Source organism: Gorilla gorilla, chromosome 1 (genome assembly GCF_029281585.2).
Source record: "Gorilla gorilla gorilla isolate KB3781 chromosome 1, NHGRI_mGorGor1-v2.1_pri, whole genome shotgun sequence".
Classification (NCBI taxonomy): domain Eukaryota; kingdom Metazoa; phylum Chordata; class Mammalia; order Primates; family Hominidae; genus Gorilla; species Gorilla gorilla.
The window spans coordinates 59,253,210-59,265,907 of NC_073224.2; the positions used below are offsets into that span (position 1 = coordinate 59,253,210).

The 12,698-nt window shown below is 32.1% G+C and overlaps 1 protein-coding gene across 5 annotated transcripts in view; it reads left to right on the forward strand.

The window, feature by feature from the left end:
- DENND1B (DENN domain containing 1B) overlaps positions 1–6,776 on the forward strand; it is a 265,472-nt gene extending 258,696 nt beyond the window's left edge. For all 5 annotated transcript variants that reach the window (XM_055378544.2, XM_055378528.2, XM_055378538.2 and 2 more), the window contains one exon: positions 573–6,776. In XM_055378544.2, the coding sequence (XP_055234519.2) occupies positions 573–1,085 (513 nt within the window). In that variant the 3' untranslated portion in view covers positions 1,086–6,776. The remainder of the gene's footprint in view (positions 1–572) is intronic.
- The last annotated feature ends 5,922 nt before the right edge of the window (positions 6,777–12,698 follow it).

Below are 12,698 nucleotides of genomic sequence, written 5' to 3' on the forward strand. Positions count from 1 at the left end.
TTCCCTTTCATTTATCTAGTTCTAGTGGTTATTGTCATTAATTGAAATTATTTTGTCAAGCAATAATGTTTTCTTGCAACCTAATTTTATACTTGTCTCTGGGGAATTTTTAAAATGTGAAATGTTTTCACTTTTTCCCCATATTTCCTGAGTTTTCAAAAAAACTTCAGTAAATGTATTCATTCAAATCATTTTTCTTACCCAAAAATGAACATGATTTTATTTTTTAACATTATTTTATGCAAATTCAACTGAATGCTTAAAAACAGCAGAGATAGAAGTATGAGTAATGACAATCTTGTTCTGATAGTAAGTGACTTCAGAACTTGGCATTAATTATATAATCTAGTTTGAATTTGATAGGTGACAACTGCAAGGCAGTGGAAACCAAAGTCCATTCCATTTCATCCCTGTTAATAGAGCCATTTGGAAATGTTTAAAATTGACTCTCAATGCTGTATTTTCTCTGGGAGGAACTTAACACAATTAACATTTATTTCAAAAGAGAAAAAAGAACTAAATTAATGCTTATGAAAAGTTTTCTGAATCTGTTGTTTCTTCTTTTTTTTCAGAATAAATCTAATGCTCCTAGTGAGAATAACCTGGCTTTCCTCTGTGGTGGTTCTGGTGACCAAGCAGAGTGGAATCTTGGGCAAGACGATAGTGCCCTCCATGGCAAACACCTCCCTCCATCTCCTAGGAAGCGGGTTTCCTCTAGTGGTTTGACAGATTCTCTGTTTATCCTGAAAGAGGAAAACAGTGACAAGCACCTCGGTGCTGACAATGTGAGTGACCCTACTTCAGGACTGGATTTCCAACTCACTTCCCCTGAAGTTTCCCAGACTGATAAAGGAAAAACAGAAAAGAGGGAAACACTAAGCCAGATTTCAGATGATCTGCTTATACCCGGTCTTGGGCAGCATTCATCGACTTTTGTTCCTTGGGAGAAAGAAGGGAAAGAAGCCAAAGAGACTTCAGAAGATAGTGGACTGCTCCATGAAGTAGTGTCATTATGTCATATGACATCTGACTTCCAACAAAGCTTGAACATTTCAGACAAAAACACAAATGGAAACCAAACTTAAATCTTGCATCCAAGCTTCTATGGAGACATTTTGAGATTCAATGCAATCTGTATAATAAACAGAATTATTTGTAGGAATGGCAACTCATACTATTTAAATTTTTTTTTGCATTTGCAACATTTTTCTCACTTGTTCATTTCGAGGATATATGAAATGCATTGATTTTTAAATATAAAGCGAATTCTACTGTGCTTTTAAATCAGGTACTAGTTTGTATGTATGTTTAAAGTATGTATTGAACATGAGATTTCCCAGTGTTTGGTGCTTAATGCCATTTATTTTATTTAAGCTAAGAATGCATATGTAACCCATGCACATAACCAGTAGCTACTATACTAATCTGGTTGAGCATGAACTGATCAAGATATCAAAACTTATCAAAACTAGCCTGAAGCTGATGAAACTGTTAACCCACTAATTGCCTTAATCTTAAAGCTGTTTTAAGCATAGTTAAATAATGTATGAAAGTATGTATAAAGTTTGAAGGATAAGTTATTAGTGTTCTGCAGAGCAATAATGCCTTTTTCTATTCATCAAATCAAGGTCAAAATTCATCTTTTCAAGATTAAAAAGCTCTCTTAATGGAAATATTTAATTTGCTTATATAAAGCACTATAGCCATGTTTTCCAAAAAGTATAAAAATATACATTTACCTTTCATTCAGTGAAATATAGGAAGTGCTGAATTACAATGTGAAGTTAATGACTTCTGTTTACAAATGAGACACTCTAACGAGTTTTCAGTCTCTCTGTATGCCTTTGCTATTTAGGGGTCCACCCCAAAAAAGCCAAATACAACATAAACTGTCCTGACAAAAAAAAAAAAAAAATCTTTTTTTTTAACTAATAATTCTCTATCAAAATGCTTCATATCATCATCTCAAATTTACTTTTTAAAATAATTGACTTTGTATTTTAGAAGTTTTAGATTTACAGAAAAATTGCAAAGATAGTACAGAGAGTTCCCATCTACCCCTGTTACTAACATCTTACATTACTATAGTACATCTGCCCCAATTAGTGAACCAATATTGATAGTCCATACTTTATTCAGATTTTCTTAGTTTTCTCCTAATATCCATTTTCCACATCAAGATCCTATTCAGAATACCACTTTATATTGAGTTGGAATGTCTCCTTAGGCTCCTCTTGCCTGTGACAGTTTCTTAGACTTTCCTTATTTTTGATGACATTGACAGCTTTGAAGAGTACTGTCAGATAAATTGTAGCGTCCTCCTCTCTTGGAGTTTGTTGGGTATTTTTTTCATGATTAGACTGGGATTGTGGGTTTTGAGGAGATGATCACAGAAGTAAAGTGCCATTTTCATCAGGTCATATCAAGGGTATGTACTGTCAACATGATTTGTGAATGCTGACAGGGACCTTGATAACCTGGCTGAGGTAGCGTTTGTCACTCTAAAGTTCTTCCTGCCCTTTCCATGCTGTCGTTTTTGGAAGGAAGTCACTACATGCAGGAGTGAGGAGTCATAATTCCCCTTCTTTAGGGCAGAGAAGTATCTACATAAATAACTGGGAATTCTGTATAGAAAATTTGTTTCTTCTTTCTCAAATTCACTGTTGAGCTTTGGAATTCATCTGAGAAGGAATCATGTACTAATTACTTCATGATAGACTAGATTAACAGGCACAATCAGGGAAAAAAGCAGTGATAGTATGGTTAAATTGTTATTAGCATTTTCAGTATATCCACTTTATACATCTCCAATCATGATTTTTTTTACATTTCTTTTTAGAAAAGATGTTCAAGAAATCATTAAAGAACCCCAATAAGACTATATTCTAAATATTTATTGAAAGAATATAATTTCAGCTAAAATCCTAGAAGAGGGTTTGAAATAATTTAAAGAAAATGACCAAGTTTTTTTTAAACCTACGTTTCAAAATCTAAATGGATATGTGTTATTTGGGACACTTATTCATTATGATTATATAAGAAGACAATTCTTGTTTCCCTTATAAGTATGGACTGTATACATTAAGGAAAACAATGTTTAATCCTTATTTTTTAATACAGAAGTCTCAAGGTTCTTGTCAAATTTTGCCTTTATAAGCTTATTACAAAATTACAACTTACTTTACTGAAGTTTATAATGGAAGAAGTCCATATAGCAAAAGAGCTGTTTTAAATCAGAAGGAAAAAAGGTTACTCTGGTTGTTAATCTGCTTGGCAAATATTCCTTCATAATTTGTGAAAAGAATGCAAATCAGCATTTTAATATGAATTTTGAAATGAGGTATGGTTTTTTGTTTGGTTTTTTAGAACTCAGTCTGAAAAACAACTGTGAGTGTAGCATGGGTCAAATTTGGTTTTTAGTCCATTTGCTTTATCGACATCACGGCTTCAGAAATCCAAATTTTGTTCTACTTTTCAGCCACCTTTCAAGGTATTTGGTTATAATACTGTGTTGCTTTGAGGATATTTAGCCACTCATAAATAATTGTCTCAAGGTATTTAAAAGTGATTTGTGCCTTATTTTAATGCAAAATTAGCAGTTTTATTCTATTTTAAAAACAAAGGCAGAAAAACAATTCTGCATGTTATTCTTTAAAAACATCCAGAATAATACTACCAAGTATTTGTATTTCAAACCAGTAAAATTTTGAATATTCAAAGTCTGCTCTTAAACTTAGACTTCCTAGTATTATGGTGGTTATAGTGAGAATGAAATTAAACTGGGGTGAGTTCCGAAATAAAGGAAAGTGTTATATTCTACAGTGCCCATATTTTCTATGGTAACTAAACCAAATATTTGTAAGTTCCTCTGCTTTTTGAAATTATTTTTCAAAGAAGCAACACCTGTTATACAACAGAATTGTATAAACTAAAAAGACTTTTGGCCTTGGTACATAGTCTTTATCTGGCCTGCAATGGAGTCATGGTTCTTTCTGAATCCCACTCTCACTTTTTTCTTTTTACCCTTAGATATTGCATCCGTGGTATTTCAGGGGTATAGAGAAATAATATTGGAATTTAGGAGCTTTTTTTTTAAGTGAAAATATTACTAAGTGGTATCTTTTGATGATTACCTACTTTAATGTCTTAGAAAAGCACCAAAATATAGCATGATTATTTTTTCAGTTAATTAAAATTAGTTAATAACATGTTCATTTAAAAACTATTCATTGACTTTTTGTACCAGTCATATGCAGGGTACAGTAACTGAGGATATGGGAAATAAAATAACTGACATAGTCCCTGCTCTGAAGGAACAAAGGAAAAGGAATTGCAAATTTTTATTAAAATAATAATAATAATAATGTGTTTTGCCTGGAAGTTATTAGCTGAGATTCTAACACACAAAAAGTTCAAAAAAAAAAAAAACAAAAACTGGCTGCTTAATTTAAAGCATGCTCTAAGTATGAACCATAGTATCATTTCTAATTTCCTTAACTTTCTCAATTATTATGCTAAGTATATTATGCTGCTAAGATACCCACATTTAAGGGGCAGATTTAGAGACTGTTTTAGAAACTGAGTGTCTTTATCTTATTATCAGATAACCAGGCTGCACAGGGCTCTCTATAGTGGAATGATGCTCCTTTTCAATACTTAGAGCCACTGTACTCAGTTTAGGAGTAACTGAAGGTGTGGATGCATGTTAATGGGAATCCAATTTTTACTATTTTTATATTAATAACAGCGTTCTGTAGAAACAGTCTCTCCCTTCTAAATAAAAACTATGTGACTGCTGTTACTAGTGCTATTCTATGCGAATATCCTAATAATAGGATTCAGGAATTCTAATGAATTGTTTCTTAATTAAGATGAACAAGTAGACTCCTGATCAAGAGGAGAACACTGTGAATGTCTCATAATCAATAGACCTTCATTCTCTTGTAGAAAATGTGGATTTTCAGGAAAAGACTGATTATTTTCATGAATAAATTTTCTTATACAAATTCCATTTTGTTTGACATAAAAGACCCTGAATCTTAAGATATTTGTAAATCAGAATATTTAAGAATGTAAAATGAATCCCCAAATCTAGTTTCCTCCAAAGCACTTCTTAATGTAGGAAATAGTTTTTACAAACCCTATGTCAGTACTAATGTTCCTGGGTCAAACCCAGTAATATTGTTAGTGTATGTTGTTAAACCTTATTTAAGAGGCAGAGTGGTTTTGAGCAAGTCAGTTAACGTGATTTGATGAAGAAATAAGGAATTATGTACATTTAGACAGAAGAATATTTTATTTTGAAAATAATAGGATTTCGTGCAATAATTTTTCTTGCATAACTTAGTTCATATAAATATGTACATCTGTTTTTCTGGCAGATGCCTTAAGGTCATGTTTTTCAGTATTTGAGTAAATCTGTATGTAGCAATGTTCTCATTGATTTTAGAAAAAATATATTCTTTATATTGTTGCCAGGAGAAATGTTTTTGTTTATTTAAAATTATTATGGATATTGTGTTGTTGTATCATAACTAACTGCCTCAGCAACAATAAATATGCAATAAGAAAATCCTGTACCTTAGATTAGATTGACAATACTGTTACTTTAAAAGAAATACATACGGTACAAATTGCTGATTCTACATGTGTACATTTAACAGATACTCAGTTCTGCACCACCTAAATCAAAATGGCATTTGTATGCTGATGATCACATATGTGGATTGTAGTATCCTTTGTGATGAATCTTTGATAAGATTTATAAAGGGCATTGCCAATACTTTTTGACTGTGTAAATTAAGTTAATTTTTTGTATGATGTACAGTTTGTTTAACCTTAGAGCTTCTATAGATTTCTACTTTATTATACTTGAATGAGGCAGAAAAGCACTGTGGAAAATCTGTAGCTCTGGATGCAACATGCAGACATACCAAAAAAATAATAATAAAGCAAGGTACTGAAGAGCAATGTTAACAGAATGCTTTATATCCAGAATGCTATGTTTTTTTCAAGCCACATTTTAGTTGAATGAAGTAAAGTTATTCAATCTTTTATTTTAAAATATTGGAAAGTCACAAATGATTACCTCTTTGATATGATGAACCTATAAGTCTAATCATCTCTGTTACTTCATTTCTCAAATGTGAGCCTTGTTGAGGTCCATTATCAAATCTATGCTTTGGTTGATTATATGATGTTTAGGACAAGGCAGAATTTAAAAACTGCATGTTTAGTGCATCACATGTCAAGTCACCATCCTTCAGACAGTGTAACTTCCATAACGTTATTTTGAGAGCCATTTAATAATCATATTTGAAAAAGTGGATTTCTTGAGTCTGTTGTGGTTTAGTACTTACAGCAGTGCCTAAAACAGCGACTAATATGAACTGCCTGAGTCCTACAACGTAAATGCATAAAGCTTTTTTATGTAAAAGCCACAGGAGGGGTTCAAAATTGAACTTTTCCAAAGTTTATTTCTCTTGCGTTAGATGAAAAACTATTTAAAAGGACTGAAAACCCTGAGCTTTTTGCTCATCTTGGTAGCAGATATCTGTAAAAACCTACCCAGAATTGTGATTTTACTTCATTGTTCTTGCATCCTTGAGGCTACAGTATAAGTCATCTCCAAACTTGACTACTATTGGGAAGATGTGTATAAAAGCATCGCTTTGGGAATTTTTTTTAAAATATGCAAAAATAAATATTGAATAAAATCTACATTACCATAAAACACCCAACAATGCAGTTCTAAAATAAAATTGGTCACAATTAAACTTTGCATGGTGATGACTCTTCTTTTACAATTGCCCAGTTATCCCCCAATAGTGTTCTAGCTAGACTGCTGTGAGAACCCTAATATCTCTATCTCTGAGCTTTGTAACTGCTGCAGTGTAAATTTAAGCCTGCATCTTTCTGACAGGCCTACCTGAGAGGTATACTTTATTTTACTCTTTTATGTATAGTCAACGGATTTTATTAGGCTCTAAAGTCATAGGAGAATTGTTAAGTAATTATAATGTCACTAAGAATATAAGAGTTGTACTATTCAAGTCAAACAACTGTGTTTATTGACCCCCACTTAAGGTTTAAGGACAGAGATGAAATGTAGTCAAGTGTACGTGAACAATGTTCCAGGGACCAGAAAGATGAGCTTCTCATCCAAGAGCTCTGATGGTTTCACCTAAAGCAAAGGTCAAATTCCTATTGAAATAAGCACAACGTTTCCCTCTGGGTGCAGAATATCTGGGATTAATATGCTGAACCTTTCCTATTTATATAGAAGAAGCAAAAGCCTGACAATAAGAAAAGAAATATTATCCCTGCAAGCCTAAGGTTCCGCTATTTTTGTTGATTTTGATTGTGAAAACTTTGCCTGCTACCATCAAAGGGATTATTAGTCTCATTACCTCTCAGTGTCTCTGTATGAGAGGCCTGGTCACATCTTCATTTTATAGATGCAGAAAAAAAATCTCAGCTTGTGTTTACATACAAATAAAATAACCTACATAGAGTATTATTATGGTAGTAGGTCTGGGAATTTCCTTTCCTAGAAGTAACAATGAATTATTATATATGCATACAATTTTGTACATATATGGAAAATAGTGCATTAATAGCACAAAAATAAGACAGTATATTGTGGAAGGTTCCAGATGAATAAAAATTCCCCAGATTCTGCCATTGATTTGGCCTTGTTACTTCATGCCCCCAAAGCGTTATTTCTCTAAAATAAGTGTCTTCTTAGAATGAATTATTCAATATTTATTGAAAAACTTCTATGTATATAGCAGCTGCAATATAGTTTGAAAGAGAGAAAATATTCCTAAGTATCTAATTTAGTGTGAATTCATGGTGGTTTGGTGTGTACAACTGCTTTAGTTTGGATTTGTGTCCCTGCCCAAGTCTCATGTCGAAATGTAATCCTCAGTGTTGGAGGAGAGGCCTGGTGGGAGGTGACTGGATCATGGGGGCAGATTTCCCCCTTGCAGTTCTTGTGATGGTGAGAGAGTTCTCATGAGATTTGATTGTTTAAAAGTGTATAGCACCTCCCACTTCTCTCTCTTCCTCCTTCTGGTCATGTAAGACGTGCCTACTTCCCTTTGCCTTCTGCCATTATTGTAAGTTTCCTGAGGCCTCCCCAGCCATGCTTCCTGTACAGCCTATAGAACTGTGACTCAGTTAACCTCTTTTCTTTATAAATTACCCAGTCTCAGGTAGTTCTTTATAGCAATGCAAGAACAGTCTAATACAACAACCACAAAATATAACTATAGAATCTTAGACTTTTATCTCATCCACAGGCTCCCAAACCTAGTCTTTCATTAGATTCACCTGGAGATCTTTTTCTTAAAGAAAAAAATACAGAAAACACACACAGACACACACACACAAACACACACACGCACACAAACACAAAACAAATGCCTGGACCATGCTCCTAGAGTTTCTGGAATAGGTACTTAATTAGTCTTTTGTAGAGTTGAGGAAACCAAGATAGAAAAAGGATAAATTATATCCTTAATGTCCCAAAGCAGCAAATGACCAAGCTGGGATTTGAACCCCACAGCTGGGCTTTAGCCCCCTTGCTATTAGACAGAGGTACAGGGCCGAACTCAAATGGCGTGACTATCATAAATTCCCTACAGAATTTTCTTTTCTATCTCAACTTTCTCCTACAAGTATTGGACAATCCTTTTTTGACAAAATATTCTATGCAAGTTTCTTATTTGTTTGTTTGTTTTTATCTTGAGTACAGAATTTCCTAAATCTTTTTGGGAGATTGCATTAATGTTCAGTCCCTCCCTCCCTCCCTTCCTTCCTTCTTTCCTTCCTTCTTCCTTCCTTCCTTCTTTCTTTCCTTCTTCCTTCTTTCCTCTTCTTCCTTCCTTCCTCTTTCTCTCTCTTTCCTTCTCCACACTTTCCAGCATGGTCTATAATCTCATCTCAAATAATCTGTCTTATATATACATGTTCTCCGTGGCATCTATCTCCTCTCTCTTTCTCTTAATTGTATTTGCGCATATTAGTTGGTGGAGTGGGGAGTTTTACCTGGATTATTGCATAACTATATTGAAAACTATAGGAGCATGCTTGAGGACATACAAAGGCATAACTTGTGAATTTTTTCATATGGAGCCATTATTGACACTTAAAGCTGCTGAGAACATCTAAAGATCTCCTGCAGAATATCCACAGATGTCATCTACAAAGTTGTTTTTCTCATGTTCAAGAGCAGCACTTAAGACAAACTACTTATTCTTCAGTTTTGTTATTTTATAATCAACCTACTTTAAATATGGAGTGTATTTCAGATTTATGTGTTTTTTAGTAACACCATTTAAACATTAATTGTAAATAATGTATTTAAAATATACAAATTACTTTTTGTAACTCCAGTTCTAATTTAGGGACTAATTTTAAGATATCTATTTATCTATCTATCTATCATCTATCTATCTATCTATCATCTATTTCCAGATATATATCCATTAGATATCTATCTTATGAATATGTACATATGTAATCTTATGAATATATATCTAGATACATAATATATATCTAGATATAAATAGCACACATATCTTATGAATACATATATATAATATATAACATTCATTTAGTATTTTTTTCTCCAAAATCTAATACTGAAAATATATTTTTGAAAAAGAGCTAAGTTTTCTTAGGTTTGATAAATGTCCAAATTGGATACAACCCATCAGGCAAAAATCCCAACTTGTAAAACAGATGTTAGGGAGAAATGCTCTGCTTTTCTGCTTTACCTTGTAGGTGTGTGTGTGTGTGTGTGTGTGTGTGTGTGTGTGTGTATATATATGTGTGTGTATATATATATGTGTGTGTGTATATATATGTGTAAATATATATGTAAATATATATGTAAATATATATGTAAATATACGTATGTAAATATACGTATGTAAATATATATATGTAAATATATATATGTAAATATATATGACACGCTTGTTGACAAACTTAAAAATCATTTGAATTTCTAAGCAAATTAGAATTGATAAGACTTGTAATTGGTATCTTTTAAAAACCTTCTACTAGAAAAATGTAACCAATATTTCTTATCAATAATTATAGATAAGACATGGGTGCTCATACACATATTTTGGGCAAAGGATAATTTTGTATAAAAATAAGGGAATACTGTTCTTAGGGATTGTTGTGGGGTCTCAAAATTAATTCTTAATATGCAATTATAAGGTGAACTAAAAGTCCTTGGGTGTTTTGATTTCAAGATTTTTATAGGATTATGAAGTTGCTTTCCTGACACCCACAACTATTGTTTTATGTGAAGATTCTTTTCCTTTCAAGGTGCATCTTTCATATGTTTTCAAATTAGCTTTATTAAAATGTGATTTACATTCATCACAATTCACCCATTTCAAAACTATAATTCGGTGAATGTTGACAATTACGTAGTCATGCAACCACCACTACATCAAGACTGAGAACAGTTCCTCACCCTAAAAGTTATTTTGTGCTCTTCGCAGCTGCCTCTCCTCTCAATCCTAATCCCTGGCCATCTCTGATATGCTTTTACTATAGTTTTGCCTTTTCTAGAATTTTACATAAATGAATTTTTTCACTTCACATAGTGGTATTGTCAATCCTTTTAATTTCAGCCATTCTGGTTTGTGTGTAATGGTATCTCATTTGGTTTTCATTTTTATTTTTCTTATGACCGAAGATCATGAGAATCTTTTCATGTGCTTATTGGCAATTCATAGATCTTCTTTGGAGAAGAGTATATTCAACTATTTTGTGCATTTTGTATTGTTTCTCTTATTACTGACTTGTAAAAATTTGGATTTTTTAAAAAAATATTCTGGATAAAAGTCCCCGATACATGTTTTGCAAACCTTTTCTCCAGTTTGTGGCTTGCCTTTTCATTTTCCTGACAGTGTCTACAAAAAAGCTTTTAATTTGAGAATGTCTATCAGTTTTATTTTTCATCATTTATGCTTTTTGTTTTCTAAAAAATTGTTACCTAACCAGAATGTCACTTTACTTTTGAACGTGAATGTAACCTTGTACTCCTAGGATCAATTCAACTTAATCATAGTGTATTATTTGAAAAAATCTATTGCTGCATTCAATTTTCTGATACCTTGTTAAGAATTGTGGTGTCTACATTTATGAGAAATATTGGTGTGTAGTTTTCTTTAGGGCTGTTACAATTTTAGTATCGGAACTAACCTAAATCTCATCGAATGATTTGGGAAATTTTTCTCCCCTTTTAGTTTCTGAACTATTTTGTGTAGAATTAGTATTATTTTTTCATTAAGTGTTTGGTTTAGCTCAACAGTGAAGCCATCTGGGCATGGAATTTTCTTTAAGGGAAAGTTATAAGCTATGAATTCAATTACTTAGCAGATAGAGGACTCTTCAGCTCATCTCTTCATTTTCAGGTGAGCTTTGATCATTTATATCTATCAAGAAATTTGTCTAATTTAAGTTTTAAAATTTACTTGCATTAAGTTGTTCAAAATATGATTTTACCGTTCTTTTAATATCTGTTGGGTCTGTGACTATATTCCCTCTTTTATTTCTGATATTAATAATTTGTGTCTAACTTTGGGTTTCATTGGTTTTCTCAATTTTTAAATCAGTTTCTATATCACTTCTTTATATTCTCATCATTTTGTTTTATTGAGGTAAAATTTACTTAGCATATAAACCTAACCATGTTAGAGTGTGCAATTCAGTGGTATTTAGTACATTAGTGTTGTGCAAGCTCACCTTTATTTAGTTCTGAAATATTTTCATCACCCCAAAAGGAAACTATTCATTAAACAGTCACTTTCACTCTCTCTCCTAGGGGCTTAACATTTTGATTTCCCTGCTTCTGCTTATTTTAGATTTAATCTTTTCTTTTTCTTTTGTCTTAAGGAGATACTGATATTTAATCTTTCTTCTTCTGCCAGATCAAAATACATATGTTCTTTTAACATTTCTCCTTTGACTTATGGGTTATTTGGAAGTGTGTTGTTTACTTTCCTATCATTTGGAGATTTTTTTCAAATGTCTTTCTGTTATTAATTTCTAATTTAATTAGATTATGTAAGAGAACATATGCATGATTTAAATCCTTTTAAATATATTAAGGCTTGTTTTATGATGCATATTTTGTGTGCATTGAAAAAAGTATATATATTCTTTTGTGTTCTATAAATAATGACATCCATTTGATTGATAATGTTCAAGTAATTCATATCATTTTTAATTTTTTTGTCTACATGTTCTATCAGTTGAGAGCAGTGTTGAAATTTCCAAGTAGAATTGTAAAATTTTCTATTTCTCCTTTGAGCTCTATCAATTTTTGCTTTATAAAGCTTGAAGTTCTTTTATTAAGGCTGTTCACACTTTTGATTTTATCCTCATTGATAAATTGCCCTGTTTATCACTATGAAATCTTCCTCTTTATCCAAGGTAATATTCCTTGTTTTAAAAATATTTCTTTCTAATGTAATTATAGCCAACATCACTCTTATTTTGATTGTGTTTGCATGGTATACGATTGCCCTTTTACATTCAAGCAATCTGTGCCATTATATTTAAAGAAGGTTTTTTTGTATACAGAATTTCATTGAGTTTTCCATTTTCGTCTAACCTGATGATCTTTGCCTTTCAATTGCATTGTTTAGGTCTTTCACATTTCATATAAT